This window comes from Watersipora subatra, chromosome 1 (genome assembly GCF_963576615.1).
Source record: "Watersipora subatra chromosome 1, tzWatSuba1.1, whole genome shotgun sequence".
NCBI classification, from domain to species: domain Eukaryota; kingdom Metazoa; phylum Bryozoa; class Gymnolaemata; order Cheilostomatida; family Watersiporidae; genus Watersipora; species Watersipora subatra.
Window position 1 is genome coordinate 15,165,923 of NC_088708.1, and position 22,788 is coordinate 15,188,710.

Consider the following 22,788-nt stretch of genomic DNA (forward strand, 5'->3'; position numbering starts at 1 on the left):
TACTGGTATTTACGTGTGCATATAAGAAAAATTTTGACGGGCTAACCTGTCAAAAAGTTCAACACGACGCAAGAAAAGTTTGAAAAGGAGTCGTTAAGCCAAGTCGTTCACAGTGGCCGCTACTCCTTTTGTTTCGCGGAGAAGACAATTGCGCTAGATTGCAGAGATGTCTATGATGTCAATGTTGCTTCAACAGAGACTTGCTACAGCTTGCTAACAGCTTGAGACAGCTACAACTTGCTAACAGAGATGACCTTGCTGGGTTACTATAACATTGGGTAATATTGCATCATGCTAAAAACCTGTTATGTTGCTCTCATACACTTTGTCAGCATTATGAAACGTAAAGATAACACAGAAATGTTGGCACATCAAATACGAACCATTGAACTATACTAGTCTGGGCAATACAAAGAGCTGCTTGAGCATACCTGGACAATATATTCCATTATTACACAACACAAACATAATTTAAATTGCTAAGTCATTTCATAAAATTTAGTCACATAATCAGCCAAGCGCCATATGGCTTCAAAACATTGGCAAATGTTGTCTCACGCAAATTTAGGGTTCTACAATGCAATACATTACTCCCAGTCAACGTATGTAAGAATGTATGTATTATGTAATTACTATGGGTCTTTATGCCCCTCTATGCGACATTTTCGCCTTACGATGTCAACACCTAGTTAGAGATTGGAGACGCTGAAACATTTTAAAATCATCCTTTTAATCAGAGTTCTTCAGATAACCAATAAGTAGTGTCCATTGCCTAAAAAGATTTCCACCGGCCAGTAATGCTTCTGCAGGAATATGAATTCTTGAGAGCACAGCTGTTAGTGATGACAACTCAACAAATGCCCCAGCGCAACTCCTCTTCTCAGCGAGGAGAAGACAGTTGAGGGTAACAGGTTGCCTTTCCAGGATATGAGTGTAAATACATCGCTGTTGGCTCACCATCTGTAACAGTATGGGATGCTTGAGATAAAGCATGGTTGAACAGCACTTATGAGCCAGAAATTATTTTGAGATATATTGATAAATATTTATTAATTAGTATAATTGATAAATATGTTACAGCTAAAAATATGCAAAAGAAATTTTACAAATCACGGCACTTTTCAGGCTTTAGGATGTTAGACACCTTATAATAGATGGCTTTAGGATACCTTATTACGCAGGGTTGGCTCGGTTTAAACCAATGGTTTAAACCGAGTAGTATAAACCCGGTTTAAACCAGCCCAAAAAAACCAGTTTTAATGGTTTTTTCGGTTTTTTCATTATTCATTGTGAAAAACATAATATTTTCAGCGCCTAGTGGTTCATGTGCGGTAGAAATGCAATTATATGTAATTATCAGCTGTGGAAGTTTATTTAGGACACAGTAGTAAATTGATGGCAGAGCTCAAGTTGAAACTACATGAAATCCTAGCACAACAATGAATTAGTGGATTTCATTTTCAATTGGTTTTATCAAGTGATATGATGATCTCTTTACTGATGAAATATAAAAACCATGTGAAATATACTAATCCAATCATCATCTCTAATAATGAATGAATAGTTTCTCAAGTCTGGCCAGTGAGAAAGGATTACTTATAATTAAAAATTAAAACAATAAAATCCTTTTGGGCAAAAGCTTTAAGTTTGCAAACTAATATTTCATTTATTGGGCACTAGCCAAAGTCGTTGGATTGTTAGAACTCAGTTTATCAAGTTTGTTGTGTTTTGAAAGACAAAGGTTTTAAGGCAAAACGTAATAGGTGTGCTGTCGTTATGCGAGGTCACGCAGATAAGCTTAAAGCTCACGTAGCAAAATGTCCAGCTGAAAACACCAATTTAGACAGTGATGCTAAAATTCAGGTGATAGAAGTTGAGTCATCTGCCACTGCTTCAAACACTAGCAATGCATCTACATTATGCTCTGCTCTACACTACCCCACGACTAATCACTGGGATTAAAGTTTCTACTTATACATAGAGCCGTATGTAAAATATTCACTTTATGTGATAAGATTTCTGCTCTGTATTTTATCGATCATGTTTGATTTAAAACTCATTCTGAAATTTCCATATGTTTTCTCTCTTTTTTCCCATAAAACTCCCACAGTACCATCTTTAACAGATGATTCCACATATGTATGTTCAATACTCAATCATGCAGCTATAGTAAGTGATGTTAATTAGACTTAAAATTGCAAAAACCTTGGTAAAATTATAAAAACCGGTTTAAACCATAAAAACCGGGTTAAACAAAAAAAACCTGGTTTTTTCATAAAAACCGTGGTTTTTTCCAACCTGTTATTACGGCAATTTTTTCACCATATGACATCAATAAAATGTCTCTCAAAAATCAAATTTGGCTTTTGGTGTGCTGAATATGTCAGAATCATAAAGATGCTGATATTCTATTCACCAAAATCCCTTCCACAATGCCTGAAAGAGACACAATGCTCACTTTTCCCCCTCAGTTCAGCATTATTCTTGTTTTGTGAATGACCAATTTTATGTAGCAAATTACGAGTGAAACGAAAATTAGTGAAAAGTAAGCGAAAGTGAAAATTTGTTGTGCATTTTAGCATTTAATATAATATTTACTATAAATTTAATTCATTATATGAATATAACTACATATATAATTTTACTTCGTTAACCATGGGTCATAAGTTTGATAAAGATGGTAAGGGAAAAAAATGATTTTATTGCAATAAAAACTTTATTGCAGATCATAACCACTGAATACACTAAAATTAACTATTACGCTAAAATTACACTAAAATAGTAGATAACTATAGCTACTAAGGCTAATATACTATTTTGTTACTAAATTTTAATATGCACAGTATGTATATAAAATTTCAACTTTTTGTACCGGGATATGTTAGCATTAAATAATTACTATGGGTCTTTATGCCCCTCTATGCGACATTTTCGCCTTACGATGTCAACACCGGAACGAATTATTGCTGTATGGCAGGGGTCTACTGTATATATAAAAAACATTAAAACAAAAAGTAAGGCAGACAATACCAAATACATCATACCTTGCAAGATCGATAATTGGCCTACAGAACAAAGTTTGTCAAAATTTGTTTTAAAAAGAAAAGTCATATAGCTTGCTGGGCTGAGTTAAAAACCGACTGAGTTCCGAAGATTTTTATAACGTAGCCAAGTTCTAAGTTAATAATGAAAGTGAATGTCTAAACCTATTCTTATAACAAACAGCTCATTTGAATAAGTGTAATCTACTCTATCAGGCGCATCTATTATATCTAAAACTTTAATAATAATAATAAATAAAAACTTTGATGATTAAAAATAATCTTTCATCGTAATTCACAACTAAAAACTGTTAGTGTGATGTGTATTTCGGTAGATTACATTGATATTTTACATGTATATGATCATTTGGATATTGCTTTGAGCCTGGTAGTTTAAATTTTATTAACAATAGCAAACTGTTAACAAGTTAGTTGGTAATAATAGAAAAGTAAAGCGGTCCATAGTAAATATTCATTTACCAGAACAAAAAAATCACTTCATCAGTGTACAATTAAATTCAGGCTACCGTGAGAATGACCTTGTGAAATTTCAATTGCTTAACCATCAGTAATAAGTATTTTCCGACTATTTATCAGTTCACTACAGGCAAAACAGGCATTCTCATCATTTTAGGCATTTTAAATTTGTATTGCTGGGAACTAAACTGACAACCCAACTGGATTTTTCTATGTGAAAAGGGTGGTCTGTCCATCTTGGCAGAACAAAAAAATATCTGCCTCAAAGCTTGTGTTGGGCACTTTTTGAAAGGAGTTTGTGGCACCCTTAGAGCTGAAATCGTCAAACTGGTTTTCTGGTCAGCTACTGCAGCCTACCTGAAGTTATGGTACATCTTGGGTTGACTTTCTCTGCTATACAGCTAGTATATACTGACAGAGTGAATCTAGGAGAGCAGACTAGTTTGGCTTCAAACCATGCCGGAGAAAGCTCTTGCACAAAGTTCTATAGTAAATATGGTCAAAAGAGGAACACCCCAGGCCAGCTTGAATGTTGCCTGGACAAACAAACTTTACGTCAATCATCTCCCCCTCCGGATGGTAGTAAAAATAAGCTTTGATTGACAGAGCTACATAAACTAGACCTCTGCGACAGATGACCCTGATTGCGAGAGAACTGGGTAGATATGGTTTAGACATAGCTGGCATCACTGGGACCTGTCTATCATGCTATGACAGCTTAGTCGATTATGGCTATACATTTTTTTTCGAATGGCAAAGAGGAACAAGAATGAAGATGATCCAGAGTCAGCTTTGTTATCAAAAACTCCTTGGCTGGGTTGTTAAAGAAGGATCCTTCAACTATTAGTGATAAGATGACCCTTGGAAAAGGAAGGTTACGTTACAATAATAAAAAAAGAATAATTCTTCAGACAATTAAGAGAAGTTTTTTAAGGTTTGGAGAAAAGTTAAGGTGATTATCACTAATAACTTCGACACAAGGTTTGAATATGAACACAATAAGTGGGAGAGTCATCGGACTCCACGGGACCAGAAGTGCAAGCTAAACAGAAAATGTCCTATACCAAAAGTATAGCCCGCTAATAACCAACAATATATTCAAGAATGAAATTATGTGGATGCATCCCTGAACCAAGCACTGACACCTACAAGACTAAGCGATCACTAAAGGGAAGACCTGAATGATGTACTTGATTAGAGTAACGAGAGGCGCAGACTGCAACGAATCACCAGATGGCCAGGTCCAGGATGCCCATTTCAGTTCAGGCTTCACGCTGCTGCACAAAAGGTCGAAACATAAAGCAGACTGGATGTAAGCAAGACTAAGAGCCAAGAAGTCAAGGAAAAGCTAGAAAATGAAATGAAAAAGGCACTGGAGGACTGTATGGAACAGGGATATAAGGAATTGGAGAAGCAGTAAAACATTGGAATTTATGAATCAGCAGGGGGAGTATTTGAGAGGACCAAAAGTAATCATTAACACTGGTTTAATCAAACTGATAAACATCAGGTAGAACCTTTTGACAGATAAAATAATACAACAAACAACATGCTCCAAGAAACACTACGTTTAACAAGAATAGATACACTATAGCAAAGAGAAAACTTCCGCAGTATAATACTAGAGAGTTAAAATCTGACTGGTGGGAGACTGAGGCTGAGAGTCTACTGCAGGCAGCAGATACCAATGATATGAAATATTTTTACGGTAGACTACAGAAGGTGTATTGTCTAGTGGTATTACCCAAATTACAGCTCCAAACGACAGTAAAATATTACAGGAAGGATCAGAGATCCTCAACAAAGTTGTGGATCATTCTGATCAACTTCTCAATTTTTCAGGACAGATTGATAAAAAAGAATTTGTCACTATCAAAGAGAGACCTGAGGTAACATCTCTGTTTGAGCCTCTAGAACTGAAGGACGTAGGGGATGCAATAGGTGCAATATCCCAATAGGGTATTCAAGAAGGACAGTCCTAAAGATTTGCGGAAATTACAGAGGTATATATTTGCTCTCAGTTGCTGGAAAAACACTCTCTTGTGTACGCTTGAATCAAATCAATAAACACAATGCTCCAATCATACTATCAAAGTCGCAGCAGTGTAGATTCTAGGCTAGTAGGGGCCGTGGCGGACATGATCTTCTGCTTGCAGCAGCCCCACAGAAAATAGCTCAAGACTCAAAACATGCCAGTATATGCTGTGCTAATTGATGCTACAAATGTCTACGACACTATTTCTAGGAACAGAATTTGGCAACTCTTCAGCAAATTTAGCTGTCCTGCTAAATTTGCCAATGTTATATGATCACTGCACAGTAGCATGAAGGCATTTGTAGCTCAGGAAGCGACCAATACAAAATGTTTGAGGTATCAAACGGAGTAAATCAAGGATGTGTTCAACCACAGACTTTTCTCGCTTTACCTGTTGGCTATGTTGGAGGTAGCCTTTACAGACAACAAGGATGGAATCTGCATTCAGATTTGACACGATGCAGACTTGTTCAGTGTTGCACATTTTAAGGCTCGCAAGAAACCATGCCAGAAAATTGTAAGGAGAGTGCTATTTGCTGATGACAGCGTGTTGGTTGCCCATGATGCCATGAGCATGCAAAGGATAGCTGACAGATTTTCTTTGGCGCAAGAATAATTCAGCTGGAATATTAACATTAGAAAGCCAGAGTACCATTTCCAAACAGTCAAGAACCTCGCAGTTACGCAAACACCTGCTGTTATACATTTACAAAATGAGAACCTCCTATGGTCAAAAAATTAGCATATTTTGGGAGAAATGATATTATTCCTGACAGCACCAGACTGGACAGCAAGCTCATCTTTCGTGTTGGGAAGGCTCGTGCAGCTTATGCTAAACCGAGGGAGATACTGTAGGAAATTTATCAGGTGTCATTTTAAGACTCCATTTCAGCTCCATTTAAGAGGTGACTGTCCTCTTGTATGGAGCTGTAACACGGACTATTTATATGACTAAGGTCCATAAAGTTCATGCATATATTATGAAGCACTTGAGAGAAATATTGACAATATCGCGGAGAGATAAGGTCACGAATGAAAAAATACATGTGTAGAAGAACAAGCCTTGCACCCATGGCAATACTTGTTGAAAAGAACCTGAGATGGACAGGTTATGTCCGTAGGATTAATTCAGACAGGTTACCTCAACAGCTCTAATTACAGCCCTACTCAAGTTCTAGGAATTAATGGTCCTAATTTCCGTTTTAGGTTTTTAACCTAATTTGGCAAGAAAGCCTGAACAATGATGTTTTTGTAATGAAGTGGATTTTTGTTAGCAGGTTAAGGAAAGTTGTCCGACCTTCTGTTTGAAGTGATCAAAACTCAAACTTTGCTACTGGTTTTAAACGGAAAATATTACCATTTTATACACGAGAATTGCTGAACTAATAGAAATCGGTCGTTTCTCTTTTAGGCATTGTGAAAACATTTTCAGCGAACAGCATTTCAGTGTCTTTGTTATTTTGATGTAAAGTGCACCCTCGAGATACGATTACCCTGACGTACGATTTTTTTACCTTACGAAGTCAAACATTGTGATATCTTCACCTCGCTATACGAATTTTATTTCACCATACGAATTTGAGAAAAGTTTCGCCCGAGTTAAAATTTGGCCGTTGGTGTGCTCATAACACACGTCGAAATAAAAAAGACACCAAAATATAGTTTGCCGAAAACATTCTGAGAACGTTTAGAAGAGACACGATGATCGACTTCTCTCATGTCCGCGTGGAAAATTTCGTGTAAAATACACAAGCGAGAGCAAATATTCATTTGTAGCGTTATTATAGCTTTTACTATAAACTTTTAAGTCAGCATACGTATATAACTACAAGTATCTACATTTAATTCGTTATCTATGGGATCTGAGACCAATACAAATGTTACAAAACGAAGGAAAAATGATTTCTAGGTCAACAAAGTTGGATGTCGTAAATAAGAAGAAGGGACCCGTATTATTAACATTGTCAAGGAATATGATCGCAACCAATCAGCATTTGCAATTATTATTTAAACAAGAACTCCATTAAAGCAAGCACAAGAAAGAGCTTCCGACTGACGATTTGAATGAGCTAGGTCATGCACGCGATCAGCATTCAAAAGGAGCAACCATTTAGTAAAGGCGAGGATGTAGAAGATACAGAAAACCCCACATTCGCAGAAATATTTCAAGTGTTTAATTTACTGATGTGGAATGGTACATTAAAACAATGCATGTATAATATATATTATTTATTTCTTGTGTGGCATTTTTCATATTTTATTCATTTTATTTTTTTCCTTTTGATTTTATGTTTTATTTTCTTGTTTAACCATGTCTTTGCATATGGGCTTGTTATCTTCTACGTGAATACAATTCATCGTATGTATGTAACTCATATAACTAGCTACTCAAGATAGTTGACGCATCCACATTACTTTCTGAAACTTGCTAAAGCCCTGTCCCCCCTAGGGTATAAATACGTACAAACTTTGTATGTATGGTTACATTGATTCATGTGCACATTTCATACAAGACAAACTACTGTACCACATTCTCTGGATCCTTTTACAAGGCCTAGCTAGCAATTTTCTGCATTGCACCACCAATTTTTTTCGTAGAAAAAGTAGAAAAATTGGACAGGAATGGACAGCTTCTTTTAGCCTGCTAAAAAGTTCCAATTCATTACGTTTTAAATTTATTTTCAAGTGTACAGCACCATAACTAGCATTGATACGTTTTTGCCTCTTCTCTGGTTTACTCGCTACATGTACCAGCTAAAGCAAATGATGAGGTGAAAAAATCATTATGTTCCACTTTGTAGGGTGAAAAATCATATATCAGGGTAATCGTATCCTGAGGGCGCACTGCATTAACTTTTTTTTAATTTGCTTGAGTTAGTAAATCTAGTCAACTTAGAAAATCTTTTGCACATTAATCAACAATAAGCTTTAAAACATTCAACTAAGGAAACTATGTGCATTAACAACAAAAGCAAACACCAGGCCTCAATTAGTTGATCTTAAACCAATCTAAACGCCTTACCATGTGTCTCGACTGCTTGCGAAGCTTCGTCATGACTGGAGAAATCTAGAAATACTTTAACAGTTGTCTTCTTCTGGAAGCGAAACTGAATATTTAGCGGTCGCAGTGGCCGGAACAATGACTGAATATCCTACAACAGAATAAGCACTGACTTGCCAAGACAACCTGCAAACTTCAGTAAACAAATCACTAAGGAAGGTAGTGAACCTACTAGTTAATCAGAAAAGAGAGCAATGCAGAAGCATGAATACTGCTTGTGTACACTCAGCTACGGTGTTTGATTAGAACTAGAAAGGCTGAAGGCATTAAGAGCTACAATATTTTTACTGAAAAGATGAAAATAAAAGCTTCATTACAAAATATTAAACACTGTGAGAGTAATTACATGAGAACTGACAACCTAAGTAGTGCTATTTATGAAATCTACCGTACTTTTCGGACTATTAGCTGCAACTTTTTTCTGATGTTTCGAGCCATGCGGCTTATATAAGGGTGTGGCTATTCTGTGGCTTTTTCTTTCACCGCTAGAGCGCATTAACCAGAATCTCCGTTTAGAGTGTCGCTAGCGGAGAAAGAAAAAACGAAACAATGCCTAACGGTACGGTTCCGTTAGACACGAGGTTAAAAAGCGTCAGTTAATACGAAACAGTGCCGTTAGGCACTGGTTAGGCACTGGTTCGGTTAGGCACTGGTACGCGTTAGGCACTGGTTCGTTTTAAACAGCAAAATTGATGCCCTGTTAAAAAGCACCATCCTGAGTTTTGCAGCCTATACAAAGGTGCGGCCTATATATTGTTTTATTATCATTTTTTTGGAAAATAAAGCAGATGCGGCTTATATAGGGCTGCAGTTTATAGTCCAAAAAGTACGGTACCTACCTCGACTCTGACATCATATAATATGGAGTATTACCTACCTCTACTTTGGTATTATATGATATGGAGTACTACCTATCTTGACTCTTGTATCATACTATATGGAGTACTACCTACCTTGACTCTGGTATCATATGATATGGAGTACTGCCTACCTTGACATCATATAATATGGAGTACTACCTACCTTGACTCTGGTATCATATGATAGAGAGTACTACATACCTTAACTCTGATATCATATGATATGGAGTACTACCTACCTTGACTCTGGTATCATATGATATGGAGTACTACCTACCTTGACTCTGGTATCATATGATATGGAGTACTAACTACCTTGACTCTGGCATCATATAATATGGAGTACTACCTACCTTGACTCTGGTATCATATGATAGAGAGTACTACATACCTTAACTCTGATATCATATGATATGGAGTACTACCTACCTTGACTCTGGTATCATATGATATGGAGTACTAACTACCTTGACTCTGGCATCATATAATATGGAGTACTACCTGCATTGCATGATACCTTGACTCTGGTATCATATGATATAGAGTACTACATACCTTAACTCTGATACCATATGATATAGAGTACTACCTACCTTGACTCTGGTATCATATAATATGGAGTACTACCTACCTTGACTCTTATACCATGTGATAAGAACTGCCTTCTTTTGCCTTGACATTGCTTACCTCAACTTTGGTGTCAAATGGCATCTCAGCAAGTTCAACGCTGTGACCAGTAACGCTCATAAATGGGTGTAGTCGAGTGGCCCGAATGGCACTGAGAAACTGATGGCGGGTTGATTGAATAACTACAAGCAGTAAGAATATAAAAATGTAAAAAATACTTATATCGGTCTAACGCGTGTACCGATCTGCAAGACCAGAAAGAGAAGCATTTAATTATGTCAAAAGGACCAATTACCTTCGACATATCGCTCTCCAATACGTTGTTTGTGCAAGTTTAAAGCCACCGGTAGACTCTGCTCAGCAGGTAAGCGTACGAATCCTATCCCAGACTTAATACCAGACTTCCTCAGCATTATATATACATCTCTACTGCCACCTTCCAGAGAAACTCCTGTCAAATCAACCATACGCTAAACACTGAACCATACCAGAAAAAATGACTCAACATGATCACTAGTTCTGAAGGTATTCTTGCAATGAACAATCCGCAAATGGACACCGGAGGAGTTACACACAAATATAATCTTTTGTTCTTCGAATTTTTCTTTATTTTCGATGGCCATTAAATGATCAAATATATGAGAGGCCGCTTTCGAGAACAGCATCGCTCAGTACTTGCCGGCGAGTCAGTTTGAAAATAATCTTCAAAAGGTCAGCTAAAATTTGAGTGTAAGCAGAATAATAAAAAAATGAACAGAAACGGATAATATAAATTAAGACAAAGACAAAACTAAAGTTAAGTTTAATAAAAGATTAAAACTTAATTCATTCAATTTAAATTCAAAGCTTATGTTATGTTACGTAGCGTCACAAATGTCTAGTGTACCGAACGCATTGCTGTCAAGTCTCTCTCACACCGGCGTTAGCCACTACGTCTGTCTAGAAAGTAAGAACTCCATACACGACTGTAGCCTACATAGCATTGTTACACTGCATTACAAATCATAACCATTAAATAAGTAATTGTTTCGTTTTGTGAGCACAGGTACTTCATTACAATAAGTAAAAAGATGTTTTTCCATTGTAATACCTTGTTTTAGGTAGTTTAATTTGTATGTAGCTATTTTATATAGGAAATATTGCATAGAGATACGAGCACATTGACATACGAGCTCAGTCCCAGAATCCTTTAAGCTCGTATGTCGAGGTATGACTGTAGTTTTATTACCAATTGTATAGACAACTCCAATTTTATAAAACGCTTGATATACGGTGTTTGAGTCACACATGAGCAATCTACACGTTTTATAAGAACGGTAATACGTGTATCTTGATGAAATAGTCATCAGTTGATAGGCTAGGCATTACTCAAGGTTCCTGCACTTCTTTACTGTCATGTAAGGAGGCATTGTAACATTTGGTTAGCAAAAGCATTACAGACCTTGGAGAAAGTTTACAATTTCCTGTTCTGTAACGCGATAGGGCAGCCCTAGTAACTTTATGTAATGTCCATCCGTATACGCAGTGTCTTTAGCAATCCCTTGGCTGCAAGCAGGCAATACCAGACAGCTAAATACAGTGAAACATGGATAACTCGGCCACATGGTTAACTTGAACGGTTTCTTTGGTCCGTTCCCACGTAATGATAAATTGCTATAGATAACTCGAACTCAACACTGTTAACTCGAACTGTTTTTTGCCCAACGGCTACCGAAACGATTGTTATCGCTTTAGAAAATCACTTTATTCCAAGCCATAGAGGTGAACCTCAACTTTTCATAAATCATAGGCGTCGTTATTACCACCGTCGGCAAAATATTTTTGTCAACGACTTTTCTAAAGGTTTGGTGAAATTTGATTTATACCAAACATCCGCTTAGTGATCGCCCTTCAGAAGCAAGGTGAAGTGAGATAATCTTTGCATAAACTTCAAGTAAAATCGGCAAAATTGATCGTGGGTAAAACGTTCAAAAGAAAAAGATGTCTTTTCTTTTGAGCATTTCAACAACGATCAAGTTTTGCCAATGTCAATCTAAAAAACGTCCTGGCAATAACATCACCTCAAACAACAAACCAATCTCAAGTTATAGAAAAATCTCTACACTTTTTGATAAAAAAGTTTTAAACTTTACATTAGAAGCATTTAATTTGAAACAAGCCATTTGTGCTTTTGATTTATATTATAGTTTGTATATGTACATGTATCTACTAATAAATAAGTAAATACATGGACTTGTGACAGTGCTCTGATAACTTGAACGCTCTGATAATTCGAACACTTTCGCTCGGTCCCGTGAAGTTCGAGTTATCCATGTTTGACTGTAACTGCTCAAGTAACAAACTTCCATTTATAGTTGTTGCAGACAGCTTAGCATGCATCTGGTCAGAATTTAAGGTAAGTCATGCTTCATGAAAGGAAGATAACAGCTGTTTATACATACGATCCATCCTTGGCATAGCACGTGCAATTGCCTGGATATGATATGAGTGTCATGCTTATCTCATTTCCTCCTGCAACAAAAAATAAGAACTCATTGGCCATCTAAAGCCGCCACCATATTGAGATCAACAACATTGCAAGGTAAAATGCTTTAGACAAGCAAGGTGTACCATACATCTCCTCTGTAGCCCATGATAAACCGTACAGCATCGCTTTAGCAGTACGTATTCAGTGATGCATGATGTTTTCTTGCCATTCTTAAAAAGGTTTAATTAAAAAGGAGGTTGACTATTTATTTTTGGCTGTTGGAAAATATAAAATGCTTCATAAAATGAAAATGATAAAAGAGCAAAGATAGAAAGAGAAAGGCTGCAATACTGCCGGCCCGTACCAAGTTCCGTGGTTTGTTTGGCCATAGCCTTCTTTGCCTCTTGATGAGTAGAAAAGTCAACAAATGCCTTGAAATTCACCCAGTCAAATCCAGAACCTTTTACCACTTCTACAGCGATTGGTTCTAACGGAGCAAAGAACTTTCTTATTTCCTGGCAAATAGGATAGAGAAGAGATGGCAGAAAAAATTAATTAGGTGTGAATGGATAGCGCTTGACTAATGACTGTAACATTACATACTGAGTATAGTGACTGTAACATTACATACTGAATATAATGACTAGTGACTGTAACACTACATACTGAGTATAGTGACTAGTGACTAACACTACATACTGAGTATGGTGACTAGTGACTGTAACATTACATACTGAGTATAGTAACTAGTGACTGTAGCATTACATACTGAGTATAGTGACTAGTGATTGTAACACTACATACTGAGTATGGTGAATAGTGACTGTAACATTACATACTGAGTATAGTGACTAGTGACTGTAACACTACACACTGAGTATAGTGACTAGTAACTGTAGCATTACATACTGAGTATAGTGACTAGTGACTGTAACATTACATACTGAGTATAGTGACTAGTGACTGTAACACTACACACTGAGTATAGTGACTAGTGACTGTAACATTACATACTGAGTATAGTGACTAGTGACTGTAACATTACATACTGAGTATAGTGACTAGTGACTGTAACATAGTCATAGCCTAGAAATCCTAGGAGATAATTTGTCACTGGTTTATTCATCCAAAAAATGACTGAAGCTCTTTGGTATACATAGAGCTGGGTAACTCCAAATAGTCCTGTATACAGTTAAGGTCTAGGTACACCCTTGAATTTTACTGAATCCTTGAACAAACATTTCTGTAGGTTTAGAGTCATCTGGCATCTCTGAGACACCTTACCCACATTGTCATTATTCTTCAATTCACTAACGGTGCTGTTCACTAACACATCGTACATCCAAACGGCATACTACATCAAGTTCATAAAGAATATCGAATATACAGCACTGGGATATACTTCCAGAAATGACGAGGCCAAAGGGTACGCCATAACAACAATAACATAAAAATAGAGTTATATTTATGGTCAGTTGTCATGAGTTCGTTTGTCGGAAACAGAAACATAGAAAGGTATTTCAGTGACAAAAACCTGGCTATGTTACCTGATCTGTGGTAGCCCTCTGAAGATTGCTCATCTGCACAGTGTGGCCGGTTAGACTTTTAAACGGCTCTAACTGTGTGCGTGTAATATCTGCCTTGAACTTCTCTTCTTCTACTTTCCTCACTACACAACGTTAGAAAATGAATAATAAAATAATTTGTGGTCTAATAAAAAGAAACGTTCTTTGACGATTGCTGCCTGTAAAAATGATAACATAAACGTGATCTGTTGCGCTAAGACTCCTAATATAAGATTTCCTGGATGTAGTTTAATTGATAGATTCACACACTATCTCATGAGACGAGCTGTTGACAGGTGAAAATAGATAAATATAAAACAGCAACAAATTATGAACATGTATTTTGAAGTAGAGTTGAGTACTGCTACACACACTCTATAATACAGCTATGTGCCACTACATGTACTCTACAATACAGCTATGTAAGACTACATATATTCTACAATACAGCTATGTAGCGCTACATGCATTCTACAACACATATATGCAACACTAAATGCACTCTACAATACAGCTATGTAGCGCTACATGTACTCTACAATACAGCTACGTAAGACTACATGTACACTACAATACAGCTATGTAATACTACATGCACTCTACAATACAGCTATGTAAGACTACATGTACTCTACAATACAGCTATGTAAGACTACATGCACTCTACAATACAGCTGTGAAGCACTACATGCATTCTACAATACATCTATGCAACACTAAATGCACCCTACAATACAGCTATGTAGCACTACATGTACTCTACAATACAGCTATAAAACACTGTATGTACATTACATGTTCTAAGTATGGTCACATGTTGCCCAACCAAAGCTTTCTCCATTACATTGAAAATATTTTTGGATAGAAAATTGATGGTACATTGTACTTATTAAATAAGACTATAAAGGAGTGTGTGACTATGGTAATACCTATGCATTTGCGCAAATTATTTACAGAACAGAAACCTTTGAACTATTCAAAAGTAATCTATCCATAGCGTAATATTTAACTACAGTGAAACATGGATAACTCGCCCTCGGATATAGCGAACACATGGTTAACTCGACTGGATTTGCTTGGTCCGTTCCCACGCAATGATAAATGGCTCTATATAACTCGAATTCAACACTGTTATAACGAACTGTTTTTTGCCCAATGGCTACCGAAACGGTTGCTATCGCTTTAGAAAATCACTTTATTCCTAGCCATAGAGGTAAACCTCAACTTTTCGTAATTCATAAGCGTCGTTATTACCTCCATCGGCAAAATATTTTTGTCAACGACTGTTCTAAAGGTTTGGTGAAATTTGATTTATACTGCTATACGGTGAATAGAACGGGCTAGCCGGGTCACGGGCGCAAGGATTTTCGCCACGCACATACAAAACAAAAACAGCATGTTGTTTTTGTTTTGTATTTGCGTGGCGAAAATCCTTGAGTGCGTGACCCGGCTAGCCCGTGATGAATAGTTTTCCGACGTTGATTCCGTGTTGAATTAACGTCGGAATGTTGAATGTTTAAAACGTCTTAAGAATTGTGGTAGTCAAACGTATACGTTGTCTTAGCTAAAAAAACTATTCATCGTTTGACCTAAACACAAAATACGTGTGTACATTCAATAAGTATCCATTCAAAAAGCGTGAGTGATATACAATGTACCGTAAAACCTCGTAAAACTTTTAATTGAACTGCCTCGGAGTGTTGCTCTTAACGAATCCCAGGTAAAGTAAGGTAATCTTTCCATAAACTTCAAGAAAGATCGGCAAAATTGATCGTGGGTAAAACGCTCAAAAGAAAAAGATGTCTTTTCTTTGAGCATTTCAGCAACGATCAAGTTTTGCCAATGTCAATCTAAAAAACGTCCTGGCAATAACATCACCTCAAACAACAAACTAATCTCAAGTGATAGAAAAATCTCTATACTTTTTGATAAAAACGTTTTAAACTTTACAAAGAAGCATTTAATTTGAAACAAGCCATTTGTGCTTTTGATTTATATTATAGTTTGTATATGTTCATGTATCTACTAATAAATAAGTAAATACATGGACTTGTGACAGTGCTCTGATAACTTGAACACTCTGATAATTCGAACACTTTTGCTCGGTCCCTTGAAGTTTGAGTTATCCGAGTTTCACTGTATTTGTTAAATGCACACACTTAAAGTTGAGTAGTTGTTTACACTACTGACAAGTAGCAAGTGAGGTAGTGAGTGAACAATGACACGTAAGTGTATGACTACATATACAGCCAACTAATAGAGGGCAGATATTTTCAATTGGCAACAAAACATGCATGTACATTTTATGATGCTAAAGAAGACTAGCTATTTAGATGATTCTATATGAAAGATTCCGCTGTATGACATGACTTTAACATATCACTAGCCGAATGCCCTGAGTTGCTCGGGTAATAACAAACAGCTTATAAACATTACCTTACCTACTACATTAACTTTACACTACCTGTAACTGTTTATAAGATGTTTTTATTATCCATGCAACGCCAGCCATTCAGCTCGTGAGACCAGCTGGTAATCGTTACACGATGTCGTTATATATATTTTTTAACCGGTGTATTGAGTATCTTCACTATTATTCTTCGGTACAGGTAAACACTCAGGTAAACGCATGGTATAATGAGTAAACTCGGCGCCTCCGAAATTGAAGGTTCCGAGATCAAATCCTCTGTGAGACAGATTTTTCGTTACTAAAACTTTATCATTATAAATGGACAACAGACATCGAGATTTAAAACTTTTGAAGGTTTACTTGCAACAAAATTCACATTACAGTTACTTGGTATCAAAAGGTTCACCATGTCTTACTCTGCTGTGTTGTAGGTTCCAAGTAAGTGAAAATGTGATTACAAGCTCTTAAAAGATCAAAAACGAACAGTTGATCGCAGCCATCACAAAAACGCCATGGTTCGGAATCTCTTTATTTCGATGACGTACTCAAACATTGTGGTTATTGTTTTGACACATGATGTTATCACATGAAATGTAAGGCCAATAAAAGGCTCAATATAAAACGTCTCGTAGCACTAGTTAATGACAAACACTTTGGGTTCTACCGAAAAGTCTGTATCAGACATAGATGCTTGCTACTTTACAGTTTTGCTTCAGCCTGGTCTAATCATCTAGTCGTAATCTGATCAAGTGACCCAAACTTCTTGCCAAATGGCGCGAACAATTTCTGCAACATTTTTCGACTATCACAGGTGACCAACAGGCTCGTCATGTTTATCAGAGAATGATATGCACTTCTTCGAGCTAAGGTTAAAAAATTAAACAAATTTTTATGGTAGGTTTTGAGATATCAGTGCTCAAAGTGACAGAGTTACAATGATGATGAGATAGACGCATAAGGATAATAGACATGGTTTTGTTGAATGTGTGAAGTTTATTTGTGAAAATATTTCAACAAATGAAGTTGCATGAAAGTGTAAACAGAAGTCATCGTGTTCAACTACGTCCTATTTGAGCCATTTTGGAAACGAATTCCAATCTACTGCGGTTTTGTGATGGCTGCGATTAACTGTTCGTTTTTAGCTTTTAAAAGCTTGTACTCAAATTCCCACATTTTTTGCACCTTCAACACAGCAGAGTACGACTTGGTAAATCTTTTGATACCAAATAACTGTGATGTGAATTTTGTTGCAAGTCAATCTTTAATATTCAACATTGAGATTTCACATAAGGTCGTATTACATAACATATCATTAATATATTGTTTGAATTGTTTCCCATAACCTTCTCTCAACAACACCTTCAACTAACCCTGTATATATCTGTCATGCAAATAGACACCGTTTAAGGCTTCAGCAGTTTTGACATCGTCAGGTGAAACCACTTGAACATAGGCTGTACCACTCCGAATAGCTGCCCTTTTCAGCATCAAGTCAACTCCTTCGCTGCCCCCAACCACACTCACACCTCCAAAAGAGCAGAGACAACAGCACTTAATTAATACCTCACTATTAGGAGATACAAATCGGAACTCAACAGTGGAATCAGTGTTTGATGAAACAACGATGTGATACAGTGAGTGATAATGATGATTTTATTCCAGCAGTAATATGCTCAAGGTTCATGAAATTTGTATGAAACTTGTATGAAATTTGAGTTAAATTTGGAATATGAAATAGTGGAATAGTCTACAGTATGAAATAGTTACATTAACAACATATAATGACTTACAATGAAAGACAGGTTAATTTCTATGCGTGCAGGAAGCCAGACAGCATGAGAGAGGTTAGACATGGAAGTAATAACCATACTACTAACTATAACTATACAACCAACTATACCTATACTACTACTAACTATACCTTTTAAAAAATCTATAATGTCCTGCTCAGTGGCTGTGTAGGGAACTCCTTTGAGCTCTATAAAGAGCGGCTCAGTGACCCAAGTGCAGTACCATCTTCCCGTGCAGGCACCTACTGGTCCTGGCGCAATCCTACAATTGAGTGATGCTCAGATATGCTCGCTAGCCTTGGAAATGAAGATGTAATCACTCAAGTGATAAAATGGTTTGTAAACGGAAACAATATCTGAAACATTACATTTACTTTGAATGTACGCTATGACCATTTTTATTCAGTTTATACCATATCTTCAGGCCAGCAGGATCGTGTAACCACCATACAGGTGCCTGCAAACAATCCAGGCCAGTAGCAGTTTGTGTTAGAGTTATCTTTATAATTCCTACGCACATACTGATTATCAAGTTCCTTTCAATCCCACACTAAATATGTATATGGTATATATGAATTCTTTCGCTTAAGGCTGTCACCACTTAATTCACTATACAGAGCGTGACAACAAAAGGCATAGAAGTTATGAAACTTGTGAACCACGAGTTACGAGCAAAACTTCAAGGACAAAATCTGAACAAGCGACTCACCTACTGGGAACAGATGACAATGCCGAGAATTCAAATTGAAAATCTACAAAATGAAATATAATACATATTTAGAATACAATAGCATCTAGTCAATGGGCTATAAGTGCATTTATCATAAATTATTCCTGCATCAAAAGAATTGCAAAACTACTAACCTTTTAAAAGATTTCTTGCTGTCAACAGTCGACAGCGTGAATAAGTCGGTGAGCTAGATGCTGATGTCCGAGTCAGCAATCGTCTTGCAACATGTCTTATGAGGCCCATTAGGAATCATAAACATATGGCTCTTAGGATAGAGGTGAATCCTAATAAGTTGGAATGAAAAATTAAGGGTAACGTATTATAGGGTAACTTTATTAACGTACGTACATAGTAACCCTAAATAATGGCATATATCATAGAAGTGCTTGTGGGCTGTCCTCAGCCAAGTTCTAAATATTGCCTTTTAAGCGTTAGCCTGTAGGGGACTCTTAAAACACTCACTGCCATCATGTGAGATAAAGCAGTATTTGTGTGCAGCAGTGAGAACTAATCTATCACTACCTGGATATTCAACTCGGGTAACCACAACAAACTGTCATGAGGCATACATACAAAAGTAAAAATGTATACCTAGCTCCAAAGGATCACTTTATCAAACTATTTCTAATAATTGCTCCTCCCACTTCCCGATGTCTCGATTTATTTGTTTACAAAAAAGCTAGCTGACATAGGGCAAGGTATACATTGACAAACGTCTACTCACTTCCATTGATTAATACACACACAAGACTGTATTTTTAAAAGCTTTATTATCTGTTCTTTTCTTGATTGTTTTTAAACCCAGCAGATGCCCTAAGAAGTTCAGTCAAGCAAACAATTGTATGACTAATAGGTTGCTGAATAGCATTTCAAGGCAAAAGTTAGTTCGATCATATTTTCAAGGAAATGTATAGCAAAAGCTGGTGAGGATTCTCTGTGCTGGAAGGTCTGAAAATATTCTACAAAAACAATTAACATTTGCTATTTAGCATGTCTTAGAAGACTCTATTGGAGAACGAATAGCTCGATTGAAGCATCAATCTTCAGTGGCAAGCCTTAAATCAGAAATTAAATCAAGGTTCACAGAACCACAAGCAGTCAAATAATTGAGCTGTAACTTTTCTACAATGACAATTGAGGAAAAGCCAAAAAGCTCACTTTCACCACAAAAAGAATAGGAAGGTGCATGCGCTGATAATGTTGATCAAAGCACTCATTCTAACTTTTGCAAGGCACACTTTCAAGGAGAGAGGGTGGTAACTGTACAAATGAAAAATTTGACTATAGATCTGGCAAAGTAAACTACATGTACTCCACAACAACAAAAGATTTATTATCTCTTTATAAAAAGGACATTATGGCGAATATTGCCATCACGAAAAAACTAGAATGGCATTCCTTAGTAAAAGCCAGCAAGCTTTAGACTGCTTCTCAAGGGAAAGGAAAAACAACCAGTATTCAAAACAAAGAGATTGAAAATGTGTAGCTATGAGTATATCTACTAGCTAGAAAAACACATATACACTGCTTTCTGTCATTTAGTGGCTGGAAATAAGAAATCACATGATGATCAGACAGCAGAAGTAAAGAGAAAATACTCAATGCTCATGTAATGATTGAATATATAAGTTAGCCAAGTAATTGAATTGATCAAATGTGTAAATCAGAACTACAAATTTAAAAGTTTGTTGTAAATGTCAACCAAATTCATGGGCGTAACTTTCAATATAAAATACTGCATGCAACAGAAAAAACCATTATTTTTGAGAAATTGTGCTTCAGCTGCAAAGCCTGTTATAGCTGTTCCCAAACCATTGTGAATATGAACAAATGTGAGAGGAAAAGTTGATATAGACTAGATCAACTACATCAAGTATATATATGCAATGTCCCATTGGCAAACAATTGGGAAGCTATGTTTAGATTTGCTTGAATATTTTCTGCACACACATGTTATTCAGTGTAAGTATCCATATTGTGTTTCATTGTAAGCTTTCTACATAAATGGCTGTTTTTAGGGAGTGAGCTGCCAAATATTTATTCATAAAGAAATTTCTAGATTATATTAATTATCACATGTAAACTTTGCACCCACAAAGAATAGCATCTGAAGTTGCTACAACAAATTGAAAGCTCAAAACTGAATTTCTACTTCACAATAAACATGGTTAAGCTAAGTAACATAACCCGATTTTATAGTTATCCTGTGTATAATGATGAATATATATAAAATAGCATTACAAAAAGATTATAGTTAATTCAAATGTAAGGGGAAAGAAATGCAGGTGTGAGATGTGTATGGTTAGCTGGCCTGAATGACTGAAGCATATAGATGATGTAGAAAGTTGCAAAGGAGATATTAATTATGTCTGGAGACTTAACACAGGCAAAGTCTGAGTAAAATGCAACATAGCTGACGATATGATGTAGCTATATCACAATTATACATTTCTAGCTTAACAATAAGCTACCTTTATTGTTACCTTTATAGATTAAAACATTGAAATAAAAAAACCCAAAACAAAGTACAGTAGTGATGTTTTGAACGGTGTTGGCACGTGAAAGTTAAACTTTTCGCTGAGCAAGAGTGTCGTTTGCCCAGGCTGTCTATTCCATTTGACTGGCTTCCATGCTTCATGGAATAGCAAACAGTAATACGAGATAGCCTGGGTAAATAGTTAGAGATGGTGAACTTGCTGGCTAGTTACAATGATGTCTTTAACTAGTATTTTTCTGACTTTACAGCTCTGGTTTCTTGACTAGCATCTTTCAGTGTCTCCATCAAATTTTGAGAATCAGATTGAGACTATCCAACCTTTATCTTCATCTGACGAGATTATCCAGCTTTGCTGTAAATATTAAAGCTGTTTTGCTTTGACGTGCTCATCCTCTAGGTTTGAGTAAAGCTTGAACTATGTATGAATGGGTTTTGTTTGCTCTGGGTGGGTTTTAACTGCGTTTCGTCTTTGTTTTTCTATGATAAACGAGATTATACTGAGCATGCCCAGCTCTTTCATAAGGCTCTATCATAATTGGAATTTAGCAAATATTTTATGCAATAATAATTTTAATTAAGCACTGATGCAATTTCTTTTGCACAGGTTTTTACCAATAACTTTACCACCAAACATTATCAACAAGATAGAATGCTAGCAGGAGTTTTACAGCTGCGATAATAAACCAGCAGTAGCATGACCAATAAAACGTCTTAAATTTTTTTTAACTCTATAAGAATGTAAAAAAATGAGGTAAACGCAACCCGCACGAAAATTATGCGAAATGAATAGTGCACTCAGCGAAACATCTTACGAAAATATGACTTGTTACTTTTTTGCATACGCCGTTAAATTATAATAACAAATAATTTTCACATTATTGTAGCTTATTGTTTGGCATGAAAACATTTTTTACAACATAAGAGTAGCAGGTAGCAAAGGAAACGCGCATGTTGGTGCTGCGACTGTTTGCGAACAAGGCCTGCCGTTTTACAAACGGTTTTAGTACAATCGTTACTACCGATAAATACTCAGCTCTCCATATGTCGCTCTAAATAAACGTGGGCACGGGCGTGAAGGCAAATCTAAGAAAACTAGCCGAGTTCACACTCGCCGGCAAATACTCTATTAAAGACGCCTATGCCCAGGAGTTTAACTGCAATGAATGCACTGTAAGCAGGCTACATGTTTAGCAAAAGGACATAGCGATGATTATTACACGTTACATTC

General features: G+C 36.4%; 1 protein-coding gene across 1 annotated transcript; it reads right to left on the reverse strand.

Annotated features, from left to right (window-relative positions):
* Nucleotides 1–246: 246 nt before the first annotated feature.
* LOC137406124 (heterogeneous nuclear ribonucleoprotein F-like) lies at nt 247–20,494 on the reverse strand. Its single transcript, XM_068092658.1, has 12 exons — nt 19,198–20,494; nt 19,043–19,085; nt 18,465–18,595; nt 17,914–18,069; nt 14,116–14,237; nt 12,933–13,083; nt 12,543–12,612; nt 11,543–11,646; nt 10,397–10,552; nt 10,162–10,283; nt 8,576–8,705; nt 247–960 (listed from the first exon to the last, which is right to left on the reverse strand). The coding sequence occupies exons 1-12, from the start codon at nt 19,304–19,306 to the stop codon at nt 881–883; spliced, it is 1,374 nt and encodes a 457-aa protein (XP_067948759.1). The 5' UTR covers nt 19,307–20,494; the 3' UTR covers nt 247–880.
* Between the last annotated feature and the right edge of the window lie 2,294 nt (nt 20,495–22,788).

Bases quoted from the DNA above. Each gene is read 5' to 3' on its own strand.
- LOC137406124 (XM_068092658.1), bottom strand. From the start codon at position 19,306: ATGGGCCTCATAAGACATGTTGCAAGACGATTGCTGACTCGGACATCA. The intron at 14,238-17,913 runs GTTAGTTGAAGG...AACGTTGTGTAG, and splicing joins GCATGACAGATATATACAGG to TGAGGAAAGTAGAAGAAGAG. The intron at 10,553-11,542 runs GTCTGTAATGCT...TTGATTTGACAG, and splicing joins AATTGTAAACTTTCTCCAAG to GAGTTTCTCTGGAAGGTGGC.